At 41.8% G+C, this 26,840-nt stretch overlaps 1 protein-coding gene across 3 annotated transcripts in view; it reads right to left on the bottom strand.

Annotated features, from left to right (window-relative positions):
* nsmaf (neutral sphingomyelinase (N-SMase) activation associated factor) overlaps window positions 1–26,602 on the bottom strand; it is a 170,037-nt gene extending 143,435 nt beyond the window's left edge. For all 3 annotated transcript variants that reach the window (XM_073041906.1, XM_073041910.1, XM_073041913.1), the window contains exon 1: window positions 26,497–26,602. In XM_073041906.1, coding sequence (XP_072898007.1) covers window positions 26,497–26,534 — 38 coding nt within the window. In that variant the 5' untranslated portion in view covers window positions 26,535–26,602. The remainder of the gene's footprint in view (window positions 1–26,496) is intronic.
* Between the last annotated feature and the right edge of the window lie 238 nt (window positions 26,603–26,840).

The following is a 26,840-nucleotide window of genomic DNA, read 5'->3' as shown; positions in this document are numbered from 1 at the left end:
TAAGTCCCTTTCTCTTTGATTTGGCTATAGAACCTCTGGCGATAGCATTCCGAAGCTGTCCTGAATTGACCAGGATCTGGAGGGGGGGGGTGTTGAGCATAAAGTTTCTCTTTATGCTGATGACTTATTACTTTTTCTTTCAAATCCATCCACATCCTTACCTCCAATGTTTTCACTTCTTGATCAGTTTAGCCAGTTTTCTGGCTATAAACTTAATTTACATAAGAGTGAACTTTTCCCAATTAATAAAGCACAAGAATTAGCATTTCGTGACCTCCCTTTTAAAGTAGTTCATAATCAATTTACTTATCTTGGGATTACAGTTACAAGGAAGTTTAAAGATCTTTTTCGTGAAAATTTTGCCAATCTTTTATATACTACAAAACAGTCTGTCACAATGGTCACCTCTATCTATGTCCTTGGTAGGTCATATTAATGTTAAAATGTATGTTCTCCCTAAATTTTTATATTTATTTCAATCAATCCCAATTTTTATTCTAAAACCTTTTTTGATTCCTTAGACTCTATTATTTTGTCCTATCTGTGGAAGAATAAGCGTTCTAGAATTAATAAAGTTTATCTTCAGAAATCTAAAAAAGAGGGTGGCATGGCTTTACCTAACTTTCGTTTATATTATTGGGCAGCTAACATACATTGTACTACCTTTTGGTCTTTTTTTCATAGCCAACCTGAGTGCCCTAATTGGGTGGCAATGGAGTTGAGTTCCACTAAAGATTTATCTATTTCTGCACTTCTTGGCTCTGTACTCCCTAGTAGTTTGTCTAGACTAATTGTTAATCCTCTTGTTAGACACACTTTGCAAATATGGGCTCAGTTTAGGAAATTTTATGGTTTTTATGGTTTTTCCCTTTCTAGTCCTATCTTACATAATCACTTTTTTTTAACCTACTATGTATGATTCAACATTCTATGATTGGTATAGGAAGGGCATTAGACATTTTGAAGATCTTTTTATCGATAATCGCTTCACATCTTTTCAACAGCTCCTTCTAAGTTCAATCTGTCTAATGCCCAACTTTTTAGATATCTCCAAATTAGACACCTTATTAATCCTTTAATTCCTAACTTCCCTGAAATGCCCGAGAAAAATGTTATGGATTTCTTTCTTTCTATTAATCCACTGGATAAAGGTTTAATATCATTTATTTGTGATAAATTAGCATTCTTACGGCGTGCCCCTGTGGATAAAATTAGAATGGCTTGGGAGCATGATTTAAATAGCTCTTTATCTGATGAGATTTGGGACTCGATTCTCAAATCGGTTAATTCAACCTCTCTTTGTGCTCGCCATTGCCTTTTACAGTTTAAGATTGTTCATAGAGCCCATATGTCTAAATCTAAATTATCTCGATTTTACCCTAATATTAGTCCTCTTTGTGATAAATGCAAAAGGGGTGAGGCTTCTCTTATTCATATGTATTGGTCCTGTCCTGGCTTAGAGAAATTTTGGAAAGACGTTTTTATAACTTTATCCTGTATACTGAATCACCACTTAGAACCTAACCCTTGAGGTCAGCGGGAGACGCTCATGGAGTGAGTACTGTTTCAGATCCGCTCCATAACCTTTACTTTTTTTAACCTTTGATCACCCTTATTCAACTTATTTTTACCTACACCAAAAGATTCTTGATATTTTCTCGGGCTTATTGTTAAGAGTTCATTGTGAATTTTTGAAGATATGCAATCAGAAATGGCTCTTAGATCCAAAGGACGAGAACCGGGGCGTAACCCGAACGGTAATGGAAAGAAGCAAGCTCAACCGCAACGCACTGAGTTAACTTATGAACTGTTTATGGAGGTTTTGGATAAAAAATTCGATGAACTACAACAAGTCTTTAAACAAGATATAAAGGCTTTTCAAGATTATATGGTTAAGACGGATTCAGTAATTAACCAGCAGCAAGCTCTTATCGCGTCTCTGCAAGAAGAAGCTCGGAAACGAGATTTGACAATTGATAAATTGCAACAGGATTTAATTTCGACCATTAAACTGGTGGAATCACTTAAAGCCAAGAGTGTCGACTTGGAGAATCGGTCCAGAAGACAGAACCTACGTATACTTGGTCTCCCAGACGGCATAGAAAAAGGCGATCCTTCAAAATATTTTGCTCAACTTTTAAAAGATGCGCTTCCGTCGGTTTTTCCAGAGAACCCCCCATTACTTGACCGAGCACATAGAATTTGGAGTCGTTCATCGAGTGCTTCAGCTAAACCCCCGGTGGTAATTGTCCGGTTTCACTATGTACACGACAAAGAACAACTTATTCGTGAAGCTCGGAGGGTTGGGATGATTAAATTTCAAAATTACTACTTCCGTTTGGTGGAAGATTTTAGTCCTGAAGTTATGAAAAAAAGGCTTCTTTTTAAACCTCTGATGTCTGAATGTTATGAGAAAAATCTAAAACCTGCGCTCTTATATCCTGTGAAGCTTAGAATATCTCCGTCGAATGCTCCACGCCAGGTTTTTCTTTCTACCATTGAAGCGAGAAAGTATCTGGAGGAGAACTTCCCTACTGCTATAGACACTGATCCCTAATAAATGAGTGATTCTGATTGTGTAAGATGGTTTTCGATTCCTCAAACCAGGGTTAGTCTCTAGTTATTGGTGTAGGTTTATCCTATACTTCATATTTAAGTTAAAGTGTGTTTTCGTTATATTAATCGTTCTGTCTTATACACTTTAACCACTATACTACATTCTTGACTATTATTTTTGTTCCCTTGAAGGTATATTTTTAACCTTTCGAAGGGAAATTTTTTGTATTATCAAGATGGTGGTTTTTTGCAAAAATATTCTTGGTTTTGGTTAAGATGGCATTATTGTTTCTTTTTTCGTCTTCCTATAATGCATCGCTTATCATAGTTTAAATACTTCTTGATTCGTTTGGGTTATAACCCGATTTATAAACTTTTAGTGATTATATTCTTTTTTTTACAACTAAGCATATTAAGAAGCGTAGATTTTAGTACTGTGATCATAATTTTTAAAGTTGGGGTGGTTTTTTTTTATATATCCTTTAAATACGGAGTGGTCTGCCGCTGATATGGGGGTAGAATTAGTCTCATTTTTTTCTTTTTCTAGCCATATTTTGGCTTTTTCTCTTTTTCTTGTGGGGGTGGGGGTTGGTTTGTTTTCCATTTTTATTTTTCCTTTACCAGTTTGTTTCAGTTTTTTCCATTCGGGCTGTTTTTGAACTACAAATATGTCTACGATGTCGTCACTTCCAGGTCCGCTCTTTATTTTTGTTCCTCTTCCGGGTGCATGAGTTTATAATTTGGTTAACCCTTTTTATACCAAAGGGTTGACTTTAGAAGCATGGCTCAAACCATTAACTTTGTGTCTTGGAATACTAATGGTTTAAACCATCCGATTAAACGAAAGAAGATTTTCAAAGTATTCCAAAGACTTAATGCGCATATCATTTTTGTACAGGAAACTCATGTGAGGAAGGAGGACAAATATCGCTTTTTTAGGTCTTGGCGGGGTCAACAATATCATTCGAATTCGAATGCCAAAGTTAAGGGAGTTTCAATTTTTATTGACTCCTCTATTGCATTTGTTCAACATGATATCCTTTCGGATCCGAATGGTAGATTTTTGTTAATTACGGGTTTACTCTGTAATAAAAAGGTTGCTATGGTTAATGTTTATGCTCCAAATGTGGATTGTCCTGATTTTTTTAAGTCCTTATTTACTTCTTTACCTAATTTAAATGAATGTAAGTTAATAATGGGTGGTGACTTTAATTGTTGTTTAAATCCTTTGATGGACAAATCTATATCTACTTAGTCTTTACCCAATAAGTTGGCCACTTGTATTAACTCCTTTTTGACTGATAATGGAGTTTTTGATATTTGGAGATTTCGCCATCCTAATGACAAAGAGTTTTCTTTTTTTTCGCATGTTTATCATTCCTATTCGAGAATTGATTATTTTTGTATTGACTCGTTTTATTCCATCGGTAATTGGTTGTAATTATGATATTATAGCTATTTCTGACCACGCTCCATTAAAACTTTCTATTAATTTTACGGATACAGCTTCAAGTGCTAGACAATGGCGATTTGACTCTACCTTATTGCAAGATCCGGACTTTATCAAATTTATGGAGCAGATCGATTTCTTCTTTTCAACTAATTCCACGGAAGATATCTCTTGTGGAACACTTTGGGACACTTTTACAGCGTATATACGTGGACAGATTATCTCTTACTCTGTTGGTCTGAGAAAATGCATTAAGAAGGAAACTCTTTTATTGGTTGATAAAATTAAAGAGATTGACAAGAAATATTCGACCACTCCTAGTAGGGAGCTTTACAAACAAAGGGTTGAACTTCAAATGGAACATAGTTTATTACTTACATCTCTGATTGAAAATCAATTAATGAAAACCAGATCTGATTTTTATATACATAGTGATAAAGCGGGAAAACTGTTAGCTAGTCAGTTGAAGAATGTTTGGGTTAAACGTCAAATCACTAAGGTTCGTCAGCAGAATGGGGATTTGACAGTTAACCATGATGAGATAAATAAGTCTTTTCAAGACTTTTATACCTCCCTGTATCAATCTGAATTCCCTCAGGATCATAATACCATGTGTGATTTTCTTGGGAAATTGAATTTTCCAAAATTATCATCTGATGATCTTTCAGTATTAGATACTCCGATCACGGATGAGGAAATTAAAGGGGTTATTTCCTCAATGAATTCGGGGAAAGCACCAGGTCCAGATGGGTATACAGCAGAATTTTTTAAATGCTTTTCTGCTACTCTCTCTCCTTGGTTATGCAAGGTTTTTGAAGAAGCAATTAGATTGGGGAATTTGCCACAATCTTTTTATAGAGCTTCCATTTCTTTAATACTGAAGAAAGATAAAGACCCTACTGACTGTGCATCTTATAGACCAATATCTTTATTGAATGTGGACTCCAAGATCTTTTCCAAGTTACTGGCTTCCAGGCTGGTGAAGGTATTACCCCAAATTATTTCGGAAGATCAAACCGGTTTTATTAAAAATCGATACTCTTTTTTCAATGTTAGGAGATTACTGAATATTGTTTATACTCCTTCACATAGCACTTCAGAATGTGTTATTTCATTAGATGCGGAGAAAGCATTTGATAGAGTTGAATGACCTTACTTATTTTATGTGCTGGAGAAGTTTAATTTTAGTCCGACCTTTATCTCTTGGATTAAACTGATCTATCAAACTCCAGTAGCTTCGGTGTTTACTAATAATCAAAGATCTCCCTTCTTTCGTTTATTTCGGGGCACTAGACAAGGTTGTCCTCTTAGTCCATTATTATTTAATATTGCTTTAGAACCTTTGGCAATTGCCATCAGAGAATCACAGGATATTTTGGGTATTAACCGTGGAACAGATATTCATAAGGTATCTTTGTACGCAGATGATTTATTATTATTCATTTCTAACCCTGAGAAATCTATTCCAGCAGTTTTATCATTGTTGGCTCAATTTAGTGAGTTTTCTGGGTATAAGTTAAATCTTAATAAGAGTGAATTGTTTCCTTTGAATAGACAGGTCCCAAGCTATGGTAATTTACCTTTTAAATTAGTTAATGACTCTTATTTACTTAGGGATTAAAATTACAAAAAACCATAAAGAATTATTTAGGTTTAATTTTCTACCCTTAATTGATCAGATTAAAGGCTTGTTTACTAAGTGGTCACCATTATCTTTATCTCTGATAGGTAGGATTAATGCTATTAAGATGGTTATTTTACCTAAGTTTTTATATATTTTTCAAGCAGTACCAATTTTTATTCCGAAATCCTTTTTTACTAATGTTGATTCAAAAATTTCCTCATATATATGGCAGAATAAAAATCCCAGGTTAGGTAAAACATACTTACAGAAGACAAAGGAAGGAAGGTGGGTTGGCATTACCCAATTTCAGATTTTATTATTGGGCAGTTAATATTAGATATTTGTTATGTTGGTTGAAAGAATGGGATGGTCCTTCTGACCCTCATTGGGTGAGTTTGGAAACTAAATCGGTACCAGGTTATGCTCTGGGTTCTATTTTAGGGACTTCTCTCCCTTTTGCTCTTTCTAAATTGCCGAAACGAATTGACAAACCGATAGTTAAATATACCTTACGTATATGGTTTCAATTTCGGAAATTTTTCGGGTTGACTCAATTCGTTTTAAATATTCCTATTGTATCTAATTGTTTTTTCCACCCCTCAATTATAGATCAAGCTTTTTTGGCTTGGAAAACTAAGGGTTTATTAAGATTTTCTGATTTATTTTCGGACAATCGTTTTATGTCTTTTGAGCAATTATCTAATAAATATAATTTGTCTAGATTTCATTTTTTTTTTTAGATACTTACAGGTTAGGCATTTTTTAAGTACGGTACTTCCTACGTTTCCAAATTTTGTGTCTTCAGATATTTTGGAGAGTTTGTTTGAATTAAACCCTTCTCAAAAAGGGCTTATATCAAAACTTTATAATATAATTATGAAGATACGTTCAGTGCCCCTTGATAAGACCAAAAAGGATTGGGAAAGAGAACTCAATCTTATTATTCCTATTGAGAATTGGGATAGAATTCTTCAATTAGTTAATACATCATCTCTATGTGCCAAACATTAATACAATTTAAGGTTGTACATAGGGCCCATATGTCCAAGGATAAATTAGCTCATTTTTATTCTTACATAAACCCTATTTGTGACAGATGTCAATTGGAAATCGCATCTTTAACTCATATGTTTTGGTCATGTCCGCTTTTGAAAAAATATTGGGAAGATATTTTTGATATTATCTCTGTGGTACTGAACATCGATTTACAACCCCATCCTATTACCGCAATTTTTGGTTTACCGATGATGGACTCACTTCATTTATCTCCTTCCGCCTGTCGAATGATTGCTTTTCTCACTTTGATGGCTAGAAGATCTATTTTGTTGAATTGGAAGGAAATTAATCCTCCCACTGTATTTCACTGGCTTTCTCAAACTATGTTATGTTTAAATTTAGAAAAAATTAGAAGTGGTGTATTCGATACTTCTATTAAATTTGAAAAGATATGGAGACCATTTATTCAATATTTTCATATGATGTAATACGACCCTGTTCCAAGCTTATTGGTTTTATCAGCTTTAATCGTATTTATATTGAGAGGATCGGAGTTGACAACATTGATGTTTATGTATTCTTGTGATATATTATAAACAGCCCTTTTTTTCCCCTTTTAGTTTTTTTTTCTTTTTTTGTTTCCTTTTTTTCTTTAGACACTAGATTAGTAGGATAGTTAACTTTGCATATATATATATTTTTTTTCTTTTTTATATTATATATTATGAAATTTCTAGATATACCTGGGTCATATATATACTATATGGTTCATGTTTCAGGAAAACTTATTAATACTGTATTCATTGCTTATGTATTCTTTCACATGCAATGGGAATCTGTATGTTTGTAATCCCTTTATTAATATATCAATTGTATTTTGTTCATAATATTATTAATACTAATAAAAAGATTGAAAAAGAAAAAAGAACCTAACCCTTTAACTGCCCTGTTTGGTTTTTTGGGTGAGACAGATATACGTTTGAGTTCGACTAAGTGTCGAATATTATCTTTTGCTTCTCTCCTGGCTAGACGTTTAATCCTCCTTAGATGGAGAGATGTTGCCCCGCCCACGCATGCTCAATGGCTTAATGAGATTATGTCCTGTTTAGACCTTGAAAAAATTCATTATTCAATTCTTAATTCGGATATAAAGTTTCATAAGGTCTGGGGACCATTTATTGAGTACTTTCATAACCTTCCTCTTAATTAAGGTTTTTTTTTCAGTCCCTTACTTTCAGCTCTTTTTTTTGGGTAGTAGGCATTATTATCTTCTGTTTTCAAGTGTATTTACAGTTTTGGGGGTTTGAATGTCCTGATTTATATTCGCTATACTGTGTTGTGGTTGGTCTGGAGTTTTTTTTGCTGTGGGGCTTGGGGAGGATACTAACTTTACATGACTTCAATTTGGGTGCTTTCTCAATTATCTTTTTTGTATTATATTATTATTGTATGTTTATTTTTGCACTGTATTAATTTTTTTATTTTGGTTTGGGGTTTTTTCTTATCTGTAGTGTTGTAGAAAATGCATAAAAAAACCAATTAAAAAAAAATGCGTTGAAATGGCCCAGCCTGTTGCATTCTTGGACTTTGTAGGTAGATTGAATAGAAATTGGAGGCAAAACCCAGATTGTTGCTTCACCTTTGGCCCCAAATTAGGTTCTATAGGATTAGAAAGTGGCTAAAAAGTACTATTGTTTAAAAAGAGTAGCAAAGCAAGAAATAAAGTACAGGCTAGTGTGTCTGACATTAGTGGTGGGTAAATTGCTGGAGGGGATTCTGAGAGACAGGATCTACCAACATTTGGAGAAACAGCCTGACTTGGGACACAGTCAGCACAGCTTTTTGCAAGGTAAGACATGTCTGACAATCTCTTGGGAGTTCTTAGAGGAGGTAACCTAGAGGGGAGATGAGGGTAGGGCAGTGGGCTTTGTTTATATGGATACCTTCAATAATGTCCCTTATAAAAGACCACATGGGATCCAGACGTATTTAGCAAATTGGATTCTTAACTGACTCAATGGTAGGAAGCAGAAGGTGTTGATTGAGGATTGTTTTTCAAACTGAAGGCTTGCGTCTAGTGGTATACTGTTTGTAATTTATATAAACGATTTGAATATGAATGTATAGGGCATGACTACCTTTTTTGTGGATAATAGCACCACTGGGTTCAAGAATAGTTACTATCCCTCAACCATCAGGCTCTCGAACAAAAGCGGATAGCTACACTCATTTAAGGATTCATATTGTTATTTCATGGCTAATTATTTGTTGCTATTTACTTATATCTGCATTTGCACAGTTTGTTTACAGTTCCTGATGGTTACAGATTAGTTACTGTTCTATAGATTTGCTAAGTATGCCCACAGAAAAAGAATCTTAGGGTATGGTGGTGACATGTATGGACTCTGATAATAAATTTTACTTTGAGTTTTGAATACTGTACTGGTGTTGTAGAGAGTGTAGATTGGATGATACAACTCAAATGTAACTCTGCTTAATGTACTGCATAATTGCTGAATTGCTTTTTGTCATGTCAGAGCTCAATCGTTGTGTGGCTTCTTTTCACGTTTTTATAAACCTGCGACAAATGAACTTAAGTTCTGCATGGCTGCACAAACTACATTTATTCAATGGGCAGCACTAGGACAAACAATGCTGCATGAAGGATAGGCATTAGTGATTAAACTACTTGTTGTGACAATATGGCAAGAGTTTCATTTACCAATATAGTTTCAGAAGTAGAACCAGGTTTATTATCATTGTCTTGAATGATGCAAAATTTGTTGTTTTACAGCAAAGACAAAACTACTAGAAATCACAAAATAAATAAATAGCAAAATAACAAATAGTGTCAGGACTAATTTCTAAATGGAGAGAAAATACAAAAAAACTGAGGTGCAAAGGTACTTGGAAATGTTTGTGCAGGATGCCCTAAAAGTTAATTTGCAGGTTGAGTCTGTGGTGAAGAAGATAAATGCAATGCTAACATTAATTTTAAGAGAACTAGAATATAAAAGCAAGGATATAAACTTGAGACTTTATGAAGTACTGGCGAGGTCTCACCTAGGAGTATTGTGAACAATTTTGGGCCCATAATCTTAGAAAGGATGTGCGGAAACCAGAGAGTGTTCAAAGGATGTTCACGAAAATGATTTCAGGACAGAAAAGCTTGTCATGTGAAGAGCAATTGATGGCTCTGGGTCTGTATTCACTCAAATTCAGAAGAATGAGGGGGGACAATTGAAACTTATCTAATGGTGAAAGGTCCTGATAAGAGTGGATGTGTAGAGGATGTTTCTTAAGATGAAAGAGTGCAAGACTAGAGAGGACAGCCCAGAGTAGAGGGGCATCCTTTTAGAATGGAGATGAGGAGGAATTTCTTAGCCAGAGAGTGCTGAATCTATGGAATTTTTTTGCCAGAGGCAGCTGTGCGGGCCAAGTCATTATGTTCATTTTAGGCAGAAGTTGATAAATTCTTGATTGGTCAGGGCATGAAGGTTATTGGGAGGGGGGGAAAGCAGGAGATTAGGGCTGAGGGGGAAAATGGATCAGCCATGATGAAATGGTGGAGTAGACTGGATGGGCAAATGACCCAATACTGCTCCAAAAGGAAAAGTAAGTAAATAAATAAAACAATAATGAAGCAGAGTTAGGGACCATTCAGAAATCTGATGGAGAGGAAGAGGATGGTCTTAAAACATTGTGTGTTGGTCTTCAGATTCTTGTAGCTCATCCCTGATAGTAGCAAGAAGAAGGCATGTCCAGGATGGAGAGGGTTCTTGTTATTAGTGATGGAATGCCTCCTTCTTGACACGCCACCTCTTGAATCTGTCCTCAATGCTGGAGAGTATTGTGCTCATGATGGAGCTTGCTGTGTCGATAACCCCTCTGCGGCCTCTTGCATTGGAGCCTCTATACCAAGCAGTGATGCAACCAGTTAGAATGCTCTCCACTGTATATCTTCAGAAATGTGCAAAACACTGGGGTTATACCAAATCTCCTCAAATTCCTCATGAAGCAGAGCAGCTGGTGTGCCTTCTTATGATTGAATCAATGTGTTGGAATCAAGACAGATCCTTGGAGATGACACCCAGGAACTTGAAGCTGTTCACCCTTTCCTCTGCTTACTCCCCAATGAGGACTGGTGTGTGTTCCAAAAACTTGCATTCCTGAAGTCCACAATCAATTCCTTGGTCTTGCTGATGTTAAGTACAAAGTTGTTGTGACAGCACTCTACCAGCCAAAATATATCACTCCTGTACACCTCCAGGTTGCCACCTGAGATTTTAACCAACTGTGCTATCATCTGCAAATCTATAAATGGCGTTTGAGCTCTGCCTAGCTACATAGTCATGTGTGTAGAGAGTAGAGCAGTGGGCTAAATACACATCCCTAAGATGCACCTGTGTTGTCTGTTATTACCAATCCATTCTAACTTGATCTCCCAATTAGAAAGTCAAGGATCCAGTTGCAGAGGCTGATGTTTATAGACTTGATGACCAATACTGCAGGGGTGATGGTATCGAATAGAAAGCTGCAATCAATAAACAGCATCTTGAGCATTTTGTTGTTATCTAGGTGCTCCAAAACAGAATGAAGAGCCAATGAGGTTGTGTCCACTCAAGACCTTTTGCAGTGGTAGGTAAAATGCAGTGGGTCCATAACTTTACTCTGGCAGGAGTTACTTCTAGCTGTAACCAACCTCATGAAGCACTTTATTAGTTAGATGTGAGTACCACTAGTTGATAGTCATTGAGGCAGCCCATCATGCTCTTCTTGGGTACAGTTATAATTGATGCCCTTTTAAAGCAGGTGGAAACCTCAGATTGCAGCAGAGAGAAATTGAAGATGTTCTTGTACAGTCCAGCCAGTCATTTAGCACAGATTACACCATGGGGCTTGATGTAATGCAAGGACTCATCCTCTTGAAGCATGTTCTGACATCAGCCTCCAAGTATTTTGTGGTGGGTTTTACGTTTGCTTTGTGGCTCTGTGGAAACAGTGGGGCTTTTACTGAAGGAGGAACTGGATTAACAATTACTAATTTCCCTACAGGGTACAGAAAGGGACTTCTCTTCCTTTTGGTTCTGAAGTTCCTCTACTCTAGCTACTTAGTGCAAGTACTCCCTGTGAGTGATTCCAGAGTTGCACAGCATGCTGCAGGTTAACATGAATCTTATGGATGTTCAGCATTGTTTTTAACATATATTCAAGAACTATACAACATACTCTGACAGAAAAACCATGTTCACCCTTTGGTTTGCCAAGGTAGTTCAGTTAACACTGACGTAATGACAGAATAAAGGCATCATGAACATTGCCTAGATAACTACAAGGTCTGCTGATTATGTCAAATATCATTGACTTTACTGATGAAATGGTATCTTCTTGGTTATAGGATAAGTTATATCATCTACAACATAATGTGAGTGATTTAGGGCAGGTAATTCATCTAGACCACATTAGTACTGTACCTATATAGTAGTAGTCTCTCGAAGTCCGAGGAAGATAAATGTGTTGCGCAGTCCTACTGTACCTACCAGAAAAAATGATGACAATGCTCTGCAGGGTTGTGGATTGGGTACTTGCCTCGTCTATTTAAATTCAAACGGCTATTTTTCACAGAATATTGCACACACGATGAACACATTTCCTAATAATAGGATACAAATATTTTATATAACACTAGTAGTCCAATCCAAATTTAAGGGTTGGAAATAGATAACTTCCTGGCCAACTCTACAGTCAGATGAGACTACTCTCCACTGTTTTGTATACTGTAGTGAGTTTCCTGTTAAGGCCACCAGTGAGAATCAGTAATAAAAGGGGTGATGATCCGAGGAAGCGGAGGTGGTCAGATCTACCTCTTTCTTCTCCTCAGATCCATTGTTGGTCTGCAAATTGATGAATAGTTAAAAGTAGACACAACTGCCTTCAGGGCCAGAGTCAATCATGACAAAAGAACCGGTCTGAAAAATCCTTTGTTCCTTTAATCATCATTTACATATTGGAAATATGGTTCAGAGAAGGCAGAGTCTGGAGCAAGACATGGCTGAAGCACACTGCCAAAATGAAACGGATGCTGTAAATGTTCCTGAGCTCTGGCCTTGGTTGGTATTGTGAATGAAGACAATGTATTCTATAAACACACCATGAATGTATTTTTTGGAAAGGTTGAGAATCAAATATAGTTGACAACTGCTTCAGAGTACATCCTTGGAAAATAGTGCACAAAGCCTGTGTCACACAGATGTGCGGGATGAACATCAACAAAACTACAACATCACTTTTCATTCCAAAATGAGATGGGTGACGGTCACGCACAATGCCTGGCAACAAGTCTCTGTTGGTAACTGAGAATTGGTTTTATTATTGTCACATGTACTAAGATACAATAAAAAGCTTCTGTTGGCATGATATCCAGACAGATCATTCCATACACAAGTACACTGATGTAGTATGAAAAGGCAAAACAAAGATGTACAATATAGGATTACTATTACAGAGAAATCGGAGTGCAGGTAGACAAAGAAATGCAAGGGCCACGACAAGGTAGATTGAGAGATCAAGAGTTCATCTAAATGATCTGTTCAAAAGTATTATAACAACAGAATAGAAACTGTCTTACAGCTTGATGATAAGTCTGTCAAGTTTTTGTACCTTCTGCTCAAAGGGAGGGAAGGGAGAAGAGATTCACCAGGGTGGGAGGAATATCGGATCATGTTGGATGCTTTCCTGAGACAGCGAGAAGTACAGACAGAATCAATAGAAGGGATGTCAGTTTTAATGATAGATTGGGTTGCATTTACAACTGTGCAATTTCTCATGGTTTGGGACAGAACAGTTGCTATACAAGCTATGCTGCATCCGAATAGGATGCTTTCTATAGTGCATCTGTAAACATTGGTAAAGATCATAAGAAACATTGCAAATTTCCTTAGCCCTCTGAGCACTTTAGCCTGCTGATACAATTGGACAGTATACAGTGGACTGGAACAAATTGTTGCTGGTATTCACTCGCAGGAAGATGAAGCTCTCAACCATCTCAGCACTATTTATACAGTTAGGGTAAGTACTCCATCCAGCTTCCTCAAATCAATGACCAGCTCTTTTGTCTTGCTGACATTGAGGGAGAGGTCATCGTGACACCATGCCACTAGACTCTTCCTTTTTCTTCCTGTGCTCCATCCCATCATTGTATGGGACCACAGCGGTGCCATCTGCAAACTTGTAAATGGAGTTAGAGCAGAATTTGGCGACAAGTCATGAGTGTTTAGGGAGTAAATTAAGAAGCAGAGGGCACTGATCAACAGAGCTTTATTCAACACCAAGCAAGGTCTAGTTAGGTGTTCAAAAAAAGCTGGTGATAATTATTTTGAATTAATGTTTACTACTGGCTTACCCTAGATCTGGGTATGAATTTCAGATCTGAGGCTATAAGGGAGTGAGTGTACATTCCCAGTTAGGAATATATTAAACACACCATTTCACCAGTAACCACTGGGGCTTATCCAGAACTGATTAAGAAGCCAGATTTCATCAGACTGGTTTTGTGTGCCAAGGAACACAACGGATACTTGGCCTAGCAGCCAGCATGAGATGGAATGGGTCAGAGAATGACGCAGAGGCCGAGTCTGAAATAATCAAGCAAGGTCTTTCATGTTTTGAATCCAGGTCAGTGAAACCAGCAGAGATTAGGTTCAGGTTGTTGTTTTACTCAGGCGTTGAGGTCCTGCAGTTTGTCTGCCTCAAACAAAGCTTAAGCAGGAATTAGACAGCTGATTGCTCTGGCTTGTAATGACTCAAGGAAAAAGAGATTATTCACTGGAAAACTCAAAAGGGTATCAATAGTTGAGAAACTCATTTAAGCAATCTTTTCCTGAGGAAGCCCTTGATTCAGTGAGTGGCACAAACACAATGGGCAAATGGCCTGCTGTTGTGCCATGATTTTAACTGTTGAAAAATAAGTTACACTGCCACACAAATTATACAGCTATACACAACCAGACATTGATAATCACAACTGTACTACTGACACTTACATTACTGGGGGAGGAGGCGCTAATATCCTAGAAAACAAAGTCTGTGACACAATCTTCTACAACATGAAACTTCATCTACACATGCATCAAGAAATATTACTTCTTAAAAAGTATGTATTTACTGTTCTGATGCACAGTGCCTATAAAAAGTATTTACCCCCCTTTGGAAGTTTTCATGTTTTGTTGTTTTACACCATTGACTTACAGTGCATTTAATCTGGCTTTTTTGACATTGATCAACAGAAAAGACTCCTTGTCAAAGCGAAAGCAAATTTGTTCAAATTGGTCTAAATTTATTACAATTATTGAACAAAAAAAATTGCATTTTTACTCACTGTTCAGAGACTATCAACGGAAACTGAAATCCCTGATAGGCACTCTCACTTTCATTGTTAATGTATTTAAAACTACACGCAAAAATGGAAGTGCATACTGATGAATAAAGACAAAAAATAAACACTATTAACAAATATATATAGTGGACATACATGGATAAAATTCATAGCAGGACAATGAATAACAAAAAACTTATAAAACACCTTTAAAACAGCAAATTAACAATAATTAACAAGTAGATATTAGGATAGACAATTAGGTGCTTAGTAAAAGAACTATGCTCTGATGAACATCGTAAAGAAATGAAAAACTGTCAAAGGAGGTAGGTTAGAAAGTGAATTCTAGGTCATAGTACATGAATGCACAGCTGTCAATAGTGATGCAATTAAATCTATGATACAGGAACAAAGATTGGAAAAATGAAGATTTTGCAGAAGTTACAGTACTTAAAGCACTGGTGAAAATTAAAGACAATTCAGTTTTTACCAAGCTAGCAAAACCTTTCAGCTATATTGCACATTTAATATCCAACTAAAAAAATGTTCTAAAGTGCGTCTGAAATCTCCACACCAATCTAGACACAGAACAGCAAAAGCTTGGGCAATAAAAGTATGCTTTCAGGAAGTAAAATATGATACTGAACTGAATTTGGGGAATGAGTGACAGGCTTGAATGGTAGAAGTGTGGTGACCCACTTCCTAGCACACTCGAACCGGCTCACAATTAGCCAGCGTGCAGGCACAAAGGCTAGGTCCGCAACAAAGGAAGAAAAGCCTGCGGGTGTTTGTGAGTACGTGTGTCTTGGAGCATCCGCGCCCGGGGAGGGCGGGATGAGGGAGGCTTCAAAGCAAGGCTGTGAAGTTTGAATAAAATTAACTTTGACTACAGTTCACCGACTCCATGTCGTTATTTTAGCGCTGCGTGTAGCACACCGCTACAATTGGTGACCCCGACGTTCCAAACGATTTTGGACTGGAGATGACCAACGCCGCATCTGTTCATGCAGTTTCGTTGAAACTGCCAAGCTTCTGGATGCTGCGACCTCACCTGTGGTTCCAGCAAGCAGAAGCCCAATTCCACGTTCGGCAGGTAACCTCAGAGGACACCTGTTACTACTACGTGGTGAGCTCCCTCGACCAGGACACAGCGGCCCAGGTTGCGGAGTTCATACAGTCTCCCCCGGCGGACGGCAAGTACATGGAATTCAAAGCCCTGCTCCTAAGGACTTTCGGACTCCCACGCCACGAGCGAGCTGCCCGTTTACTGCACCTGGATGGCTTGGGAGACAGGCCTCCATCAGCTTTAATGAATGAGATGTTGTCTCTGGCCGATGGACACACACCCTGCCTCATGTTTGAGCAGGCATTCCTAGAGCAGCTGCCCGAGGACATACGCCTGCTGCTGTCCGACGCGGATTTCAGCGACCCCCGAAAGGTGGCAGCCCGGGCGGACTTGCTGTGAAACGCCAAGAAGGTGAGTGGGGCATCACCCGGCCACGCTCCCAGCAGCAAACCAGTCCAGGCCCGGCCGCAGAGCCCGCTAACCCCAGAGGCAGGGGTGGGGAGCCCAACGAACAATGGTGTTTCTACCACCAGCGGTGGGGTGCAGAAGCCCGCCGTTGTCACCCGCCCTGCCAGTTCCCGGGAAACGCCAGGGCCAGCCGTCGCTGATGGCTACGGCGGCTGGCCTTCGGGATAGCCTCCTGTATGTGTGGGACCAGCGGTCGGGACGCCGTTTTTTGGTCGACACCGGTGCCGAGATCAGCGTCTTACCTCCGACGAGATACGACACCCGCAACAGGGCACCGGGTCCCCCCGAGGGCTGTGAACGGCAGCACAGTAAGGACCTATGGCACCCGTCAGGTGCAGCTACAGTTCGGCTCCAGCCAGTTCACGTGGGACTTCACACTGGCCGCCGTAGCCCAACCGCTTCTGGGTGCGGATTTTTTGCGGTCTCACAGCCTACTGGTCGACCTGCCCAGGAAGAGACTGGTCCACGCCGAGACCTTTCAGACATTCTCCCTGGGTGCAGCCCAGTTGCCAGCCCCTCACCTCGGCTCCATCACGCTGTCCGACAACGACTTCACCAGGGTCCTGGCGGATTTCCCATTGGTTCTGGCACCGCAGTTCGCGGCAGCCATGCCCCGACACGGCGTACAGCACCACATCCCGACCCAGGGACCACCCCTCCACGCCCGTGCTCGGCGGTTTCCCCCGGACAAGCTCCGACTGGCGAAGGAGGAGTTCAAGCGGATGGAGGAATTAGAGATCAACCGGCGGTCCGACAGCCCATGGGCCTCCCCCCTGCACATGGTGCCCAAAGCGACAGGGGGCTGGAGACCATGCGGCGACTACCGCAGGCTGAACGAGGCTACCACACCGGACCGCTATCCTGTGCCGCACATTCAGGACTTTGCAGCAAACCTGCACAGCACACGGATCTTCTCCAAGGTAGACCTCGTCCGAGGGTACCATCAAATCCCGATGCATCCAGACGACGTCCCCAAAACGGCTCTCATCACCCCGTTCGGCCTTTTCGAGTTCCTCCGCATGCCGTTCGGCCTAAAGAATGCCGCACAGACGTTCCAGCGGTTAATGGATGCGGTGGGACGCGACCTGGACTTCGCATTCATCTATTTGGACGACATCCTCATAGCCAGCAGCAGTCGTCAGGAGCATCTGTCCCACCTCCGTCAACTCTACGCCCGACTGAGTGAGTACGGTCTAACAATCAACCTGGCCAAATGCCAGTTCGGGCTCGACACCATTGACTTCCTGGGCCACAGGATTACTGCAGACGGGGCAACCCCTCTGCCCGCTAAGGTAGATGCGGTCTGTCATTTCCCCCGACCCACCACGATCAAAGGCCTTCAGGAATTCGTAGGTATGGTCAATTTCTACCACCGCTTCCTCCCTTCAGCTGCCCGGATCATGCGCCCCCTGTTCGCCCTGCTGTCCGGTCCGGGCAAGGACATTACCTGGGACGAGGAGTCCGCTGCCGCTTTCATTCAAACGAAGGAAGCCTTGGCGAACGCCGCAATGCTAGTGCACCCCAGAATGGACATCCCTACCGCCCTCACAGTGGACGCATCTAATACGGCAGTCGGTGGGGTACTGGAGCAGCTCATCGCGGGCTGCTGGCAACCCCTGGCGTTTTTCAGCAAACACCTGCAGCCACCCGAGCTCAAATACAGTGCTTTCGACCGGGAACTGTTGGCGCAATACCTGGCAATCCGGCATTTCAGGTACTTCTTAGAAGGTAGGCCCGTCACCGCGTTCACGGACCACAAACCGCTTACCTTTACGTTCACAAAGGTGTCCGATCCCTGGTCGTCCCGCCAGCAGCGCCATCTGTCCTACATCTCTGAATACACGACAGATGTCCGGCACATCTCGGGTAAGGACAATGTCGTGGCGGATGCGCTCTCTCGCCCTAACATTCACGCCCTTTCCCAAGGGGTAGACTTTGAGGCGCTGGCAGAGGCACAGCAGGCAGATGAGGAGATCCCGAGTTACAGAACCGCAGTCTCCGGTTTGCAGCTCCAGGACCACCCCGTAGGCCCGGGTGAGAGGACCCTACTCTGTGACGTCGCCACCGGCCAGCCCCGTCCCGTCGTCCCGGCACCTTGGCGGCGACATGTTTTCGACTCCATTCATAACTTGGCGCACCCCTCCATCAGGACAACCATCCGGATGGTCTCCAGCAGGTTTGTTTGGCACGGACTCCGCAAGCAGGTCAGTGAATGGGCCAGAACGTGCATGCACTGCCAGACGGCCAAGGTGCAGTGGCACACCAAAGCTCCGCCGCAGCAGTTCCAACCCACCCACCGGCGTTTCGACCACATTCATGTGGATATTGTAGACTCCCTGCCTGTGTCGCGCGGAGCACGGCACCTCCTGACTATTGTGGACCGGTTCACAAGATGGCCAGAGGCGGTCCCACTCACCGACACCACCTCCGAATCTTGCGCCCGGGCACTGATCGCCACCTGGGTGTCCCGCTTTGGTGTACCGGCCCACATTACCTCCGACAGAGGCGCCCAGTTCACCTCCGGCCTGTGGTCAGCTATGGCCAGCCTTTTGGGGACACAGCTGCACCACACCACTGCCTACCACCCACAGTCGAACCCGGAGCATTTCCACCGTCACCTAAAGTCGGCTCTCATGGCCCGCCTGCGAGGAGCTAACTGGGTGGACGAGCTTCCCTGGGTCCGACTCGGCATCCGCACGGCGCCCAAAGACGATCTGCACGCCTTGTCGGCCGAGTTGGTGTATGGCGCACCCCTGGTCGTCCCCGGGGTGTTCATACCAGCCCCAAGGGGGCAAGAGGAAGAACCCGCAGCAGTCCTGGGCAGACTACGCGAGAGGCTCGGTGACCTGGCCCCCATACCCACTTCGCAGCATGGGCAGAACCCAACCTGCGTACCGAAAGACCTGCAGAACTGTAAGTTTGTGTTTGTATGACGGGGCGGGCATCGGCCACCGCTGCAACGGCCCTACGAGGGGCCGTTCACGGTGCTCAGGAACAACGGGTCCACGTTCGTGCTGGACGTTGGGGGGAGAGAGGAGGTTTTCACGGTGGACCGACTCAAACCAGCCCATGTGGACTTGGCGCAACCGGTCGAGTTTCCGGCACCGCAGCACAGAGGCCGACCTCCCAAGCAGGGTCCGGCCCAGACTGTGGACATTGGGGGGTGTATCACCGGTTCTGGGGGGGGGTTATGTGGCGACCCACTTCCTAGCACACTTGAACCGGCTCACAATTAGCCAGCGTGCAGGCGCAAAGGCTAGGTCCGCTACAAAGGGAGAAAAGCCTGCGGGGGTTTGTGAGTACGTGTGTCTATTGGAGCATCCGTGCCCGGGGAGGGCGGGATGAGGGAGGCTTTAAAGCAAGGCTGTGAAGTTCGAATAAAATTAACTTTGACTGCAGTTTACCGACTCCGTGTCGTTATTTTAGCGCTGCGTGTAGCACACCGCTACAGAAGGACAAATGCCTTCATTGGTAGGAGTGGTAGAAAATACTACAAAAGGACGACAAAAGGCAGAGTGAAGTGGATCTTGATATTTGAAATCAAGGGTGAGAACGTTAAAATCAGGATGCCAGGGTTCTGCCTTGGCAAAGAAATCCAATGAAAGCAATTCCTGGCTAATAGTCCAAAAATAAAAAGTCAGATAAGCAAATGCAGCACATTCAGGTGGACAACAGTAGATAACTAATGGAAGATACAATATAGTCAGCTGTATCAAAGACTAGAAGGAAAAGAGATAGACAGGCATAATCAATTTCCATTAATGGCATTGATAATAGGCATTTCATTTAATGCCTTACCCAAATTCAACATTCGATATTCCAGAATAATTGAATGTTTAATTGTACAGTGCGGGTCTATAAATAGAAGTTCACACTGAGGAGAAAAGAAGATGTACAGTTGAAGGAAATCAAAAGTGAGATTGAGTTCAAAGATGCTCAGGTTCTGGATAATCACCAAAATAGCCTTGCACTTGGATGCAAACAAGATCATAAAGGTACGTGGAAAGGTATGTTTCAGCTAATGGAGAGACAAACCAGAAGTCACAAAAGTTAACAGAAGACCGACAAAGTAAAAGTTGCAATTCAATCCTCTGATTCTGATTACAAATAATTTTTGGTTGGTTATCAACCAGGTTACTATTGGATAGCTTGCAATTATATTTTTAAAGCAGTTTGCTCCGTTCTTAAACATAGACAGACACTAAATTTATTTGTTGGGATACAACAGTATTGAGCCCTTCGAGCTGCGCTGCCCAGCAGTCCCTAGCCTAACCACCGGACAATTTATAATGACCAATTAACCTACCAACAGGTATGCCTTTGGCCTGTGGGAGAAAACCCACACGGTTATGGGCAGAATGTTCAAACTCCTTACAGACAGTGGTAAGAATTGAACCTGGGTCACCTATACTGTAAAGTGTTGTGCTAATCACTACACTTGCATGCCACTGTAAATGTGATTGAAAATCAGAAATACAGACACTGAAAATTCACAGCAATAGAAAATTCTGGAAACATCCAGCAAGTTAAGCACCATCTGTTGAAAGAGAAACAAACCAATGACCTGCAGCTTTGACTACATTTCTCTTTCCGTAGATACTGCCAGACCTGTTGAGTGTTTTCAGCATTTTCTGGATTTATGCTAAGTAGCAGCAGTTACCTTACCCAACCTGGCAAACCTGTTATTCAACAGAGAACATTAACAATGAGCTTTAGAAAATGATTTCACTACAGGGTAGCAACAAGCCCATTCTCAGCAATGAAATGCACTTCAATAATTTAATGAATATTAATAAAGAGTAAGAAGCTGAGATCATTTTCAGTTCCTAATTCTGAATATAACCAGATCACCCCCTTCTACTGACAGTAATGTAGCAAGGGGAACTATAACCGAGCTGAGACTGTCAGTTGGTAAGAGAACCAGCTCACAGGATATATCTGCTGTGTTTTCTCCCTCACCAGCCTATTAAAATACATCACCATGAGAGTATTCAGAATAACTATCACATAGTCTGTATGGTGTCCAAATCCTAGAAACAAACTTGCATCACTATTTCAGGAAGGTGGTTAAATGGAATAATTGCAGGAAAAGACCCAGCAGCAGTAGACCAAACACTCACGATCCCAAAGTAGTGAAGTTGCACTCCATCGTAATCTGCATCCACATGGACCAGCAGAGCCTTGGCTAACACCAGAAACAAAGCTTCTTGGCTCATGTCCCATTCTACAGTCTTTTGCAAATAAATCTGAGCAGATCTCCAGTACAGTACCGCAACCTGCACTATCAGGAGCAGACAAGATGCTAAAACAAGGTCTCACCTGCTTTCTAGGATAGATGTAAAAGATTCAAAGTGCAGAGGAATCGCTCCTAGTGCTCTAGACAATACTAACTCCCCACACCCCTCCAAAAAAAATCAACATCACAACCAAACCACCATATCATTATCTCACTGCTTTGCAAAAATTGGCTGTTCTTTATACTACAGCAACAACATAAAAATACTTCACTAGCTATAAAATACTTTGTCCTGAAAGAGATGTTAGAAATACAAAAAAAAAATTCAAGTTCCTCCATCACAGATGTGCTAACATCATGCTAAAAAACATCACCAGCAATTTGGTTTTGAATTGACAAAGCTGTAACTACAGTTTAGACTGCCCCTCAAAACTGAGGATGATCCACTGCCACTCCTGTACTGCGGGTTCTGAAGTGGCTACTGGCGCCATTGCAGGAAATGCAGACTCTTCCTCAGGTGACAGAACACATGCCTGTTTGGTGGGTGATTTGTAAGACCTTCAATACTTTCCTCTGTTGCTTAGAATTCTCTTCGTATGGTAAAGTCAAAATAGAGTGATAGCTTCAGGAGTTAGTGCCAACATATGGCCAGCAGAATCTGACAGTGTGTAACCAAGGCCTCAATGATGTTGACTTGAGAGGTTTTGATCCTTCTTTCAATAAGTTAAGAACATCTTATAGACGTAGAACTGAAGAGATTTTCCCCCCAGTACTTGATATAAGCAGCTCAATTCTCAGAAGCAAAATGGAGGCCAGAATCATTGCTGACTACTCAACCATGACCCTATGCCAAGTCTGAGGTCTTAATCTTCAAATACCCTTTTTCTCAACTGACCAAAGACTGTTCTGACATAATGAATGCAGTGGAGAATTTCATCTTCAATGTCTGCCTTCATCAAGAGATGGAACCCAAGAATGGGACACAGCCCTTAGTCTTGCTCTGAATTGTTTATGTTAGGGGTAGTGTAGTTCAATGACAGCAGGTTGATAGAGGACCTTGGTTTTACAGATGTAGAGTGCAAGCCAATCCCCTCAACTGCCTCTACGAAAGAAAAAGTGTGGAGTTTAGCCTCAGAGCGAGTAACCATAATTGCATACACATAAGTGACTGGTTCCAGGGTGCAGTTGAACAACTGCCCATTGGTTCTCATGATTAGCTCCACTCACATTATAAACTTTTTGGAGGCAAAGTGAAACTTCGTGAAAAAGTTTGAGAATGTGTTGCAACAATGATGCAGACTTTTACTGCATTACGCTCATTGTTTAAAATTAGGGCTTGTACGTCATCATGGTTGGGGACGAATTTCTGTGGGCAGCCATATTTGATGTTATTCACAGTTGCTTATGAAGTTAAAGGTTTTAATTTGATTGACAAAGGCCATTTTCCTTGAAGTTGCTGTTGAGTAAAATTCACGTCTCTTCGGCCTCCAAACAAACAAGAATCTATTCAGGGAGCAGCTCTGATCTCTGGGTTGAGACATTTGAGGAGGACGCTGGCAGTGAACTATACCAATAACCTGTGGCAGTGAGAGCGCTCAGTAACTGAAATAATGGTAGCCTATTCTTGAAGGTGATACTCACACCATGAAGTATTTCTCTTCCAGTTTGTTCCTTTAACAGATGTGCACATAATCTTATTGTTCAACTGGCTATCAGTTACCCATCACATCTTAGTGCAATAATGTTGATGAGAAAGTTGAGTTATAGTAATTTAACACTGTTGGAATCATTCATGAGGGTTCTGATATTCCAGGTACTGAACTTCATGTTACCACAAGGACCAACAGCAAGGGAGAACAGTCAACAAGAGACCAGGTTATGCTGTAGTAGTTTAATGTTTGTAGTGTAGGCCTCCGTTACTCTCGATTGGATAGTCTCACCTTGGAAAGTTTCCAGGGCGCAAGCCTGGGCAAGGTTGTTTTTTTTTAAAAATGGAAGATCGGCAGTTGCCCAAGCTGCAAGTCTCCCCTCTCCACACCACCAATGTTGTCCAAGGGAAGGGCATTTGGACCCATACAGCTTGGCATCAGTGTCATCGCAGAGCAATGTGTGGTTAAGTACCTTGCTCAAGGACACACACGCAAGCCTCAGCCAAGGCTCGAACTAGCCACCTTCAGATAACTAGACGAATGCCTTAACCACTTGGCCATGGGCCAACACACAGTTTAATGTTTACATACTGATTGGCCCACATTTGGGTGCATCAATATGTTGCAATATAAAATTACATGAATGTCATCTGTTGAAAGGAACAAGTCACATTTGGAGTTAGGCAGTCCCAAAAATATTTTCAATAAATTTAGTATCAAGTAATAGATCATGTCAATGGAAAATGCAAAGGCTAATGATGCTATCCTTGAATCCTTAGGATATTTAATCCTAAACCTGCTACGTCTGATCAAGCTGTGCCACTGCACTCATAACAAAGGCATTTATCCAGATCAGATTATCCAGTACATTCAGTCCACGAAAAACAAGACACACTGATCCAACCATTTTCTGCCCCATCAATCCACTTTCAAGTCAAAGAAGAGGAAGAAATCTGTAACAGTACTGTCAAGTAGCACTGTCTCACCAATATACAGCTCCATGCTCATGAAACATTGACCACAGGTAGAATAGAATCCACTTTCAAGTACCCCTTCATATCACACACCAGCCTGGCACGGATATATAAATCAACATGCTTAAATAACCTGGATCAAAATCCAGTCACCATCTTGAGCAGTTGGTTGTAGATCACGTTAAATCTCATCTTCCTGACACTGTGGACCCTCTCCAGTTCACCTCACTCAAATTGGTCCAATGACAATGCCACAGCATCTGCACTCCGCACAGTCTTGGCCCACCAGGAAAATAGTGCCTGTTTATTGACTTCAGCTCAGTATTTGATACGATCATCACTCAGAAGCTGGTGGGTAAACTGTTCTCATTGGGTCTTAACAACTCTGTAACTGGATCTTGGACTTCTTGACAGAAAAGCAACAATCAGTGTGTTGGCAGAAACATCTCTAGCTTTATCACACTGAGCACTGGCGCTTCCCAGGGCTGCATGCTCGGTCCACTGCCGTTCAATCTGTTGACTCATGACGGCAGTGCTAGATCCAGTTCAAACGGAATCATCAAGTATGCTAATCAGAGCAGAGATTGGCCTCATCAATAACCACGAGATGGCATACAGAGAGGAGGTACAGCAGCTGATAGGATGGTGCGAGCACAATAACTGGAGCCTTCATGTGGACAAGACCAAAGAGATGATTGTGGATTTTAAGAAAGTGCAGACTGACTATTCCTCACTGCACATACATGGCTCCTCCCTGGAGAGAGTTAGGAGCAGCAAGTTTCTGGAAGTGCACATAATGGATGATCTCACCAGACCCCTCAACACCACCTTTTTAGTCAAGAAAGCACAGTAACGTCTCCACTTCCTGACGAGATTGAGGGGCACACCCCCTCCCCAACAATTTTACCCCATCCTTTTTTTACAGGAGCACCAACGAGATTGCCCTGACCAGCTGCACTACAGTCTGGTATGGGAATTGCAAGGTATCTGACTGCAAGTCTCTACAAAGGATTGAGGGGACTGCTGCCATCCACCCAATAAAAATATTTATCAGGAGTGCTGCATACGCAGGGCCCTTAGCATTGTCAATGATCCCTCCCCACCTGTCCAACAATCTTTAGCACCCCCCCCCCACCATCAGGCAGGAGGTACGGTAATATTAGGACAAGAACTGTTAGAATGGGAAACAGCTTCTCCCCACAGACTGAATACACTGTCACCACATGTCATCATGCACGAAGAGCCAGTAGCACAATACCGTTTACTTTTTAACTTGTATCCAATATGCACCATACAACTCCTTAATTTATTTGTGGTAATACTACATTGTGTGAGTTACATGTATTTTGTGCACTTTGGTCCAGAGGAACATAATTTTGTTCGGCAGTATACATGCATACAGTTGATTGACAATACACTCAACTTGAATGTAAACACCCCAGGTCCATCAGACCATGGAGTTTTGGTTTTGTTCAAATCACTATCAGAAAATATTTAATAAGCACTAAGGAAACCTGGGCTATTCCATCCATATCTGCCATAAGATATATGGTTTAGAAAATAGTGTGCGAATCCCCTTTTCAAAAAAAAACTGTAACAACAAATTTATATCTGTAAACCATAATATCACTGTCACAGAACAAGTTCCGTGTACTCACTAACTCATTTCCAATTGCAACCATATGGCAAGGATGTCAGCTCCAGAACAAAAAAAAACAAGAGAACTGCATTTAACTCTCAACTGGAAACATTACAATTGCAAAGACAGTTGACCCAAGTCTCAATGTGCCAACTACCAGCAACAAATTTTTTAAAAATTTAAAAATTTTTTTTAAAAAAGCTCCTGAATTGTGATGAAAGAGTAAAACTTGAGGATTAAAAGTTAAATGAAAATAAGTCATCCCGCGAACTGATGCAGCAGGAAGCAGACATCAGGGCCCAGCTTTCAGCTCGTTACCAGCCGGATGCCACTCGGGACCGCCCGGAGTCGGCTCGGCCCGGACGGCGGGCCTAGTTGCCGATCCGTGAACTGGCGTGAAGCGGTACCGACCGGTTCCACCCCTCCGTCCAGGCAGCCCCCTGCCCAGCCGAACTAATACTCACCTCTCCTTGCGGCGCTGATGCTTCTTCACGAACGCCATTGAGACAGAGACAACAAACAGCAGCGACACAGTTGATATCTCGCACAATAGGAACCGACTGCCCCCGCCCCGCCCACCGGCACCCGGACCCCGCCCACGGGGAAGGGCTTCCGATCCGCCCGGCCCTACCGGCCGGGTTCTCGCCCACCGACACCAGCGGGTTTAGGGGTTGGGGTCGGGGGGAGGTTCTGACCCGGCCCGCTGACACCAGCACCTTCCACATCCACTCCAGCAGGATCAGTTCCCACACCAGCCGCAGCAACAAACACTGGGGTTTCCGGCACCATGAGCAGGAGATTGATTCAT

Source organism: Hemitrygon akajei, chromosome 1 (assembly GCF_048418815.1).
Source record: "Hemitrygon akajei chromosome 1, sHemAka1.3, whole genome shotgun sequence".
In the NCBI taxonomy this organism is placed as follows: Eukaryota; Metazoa; Chordata; class Chondrichthyes; order Myliobatiformes; family Dasyatidae; genus Hemitrygon; species Hemitrygon akajei.
The sequence above is the reverse complement of the archived record's forward strand: the minus strand, read 5'-3'. Positions and strand labels throughout refer to the sequence as shown.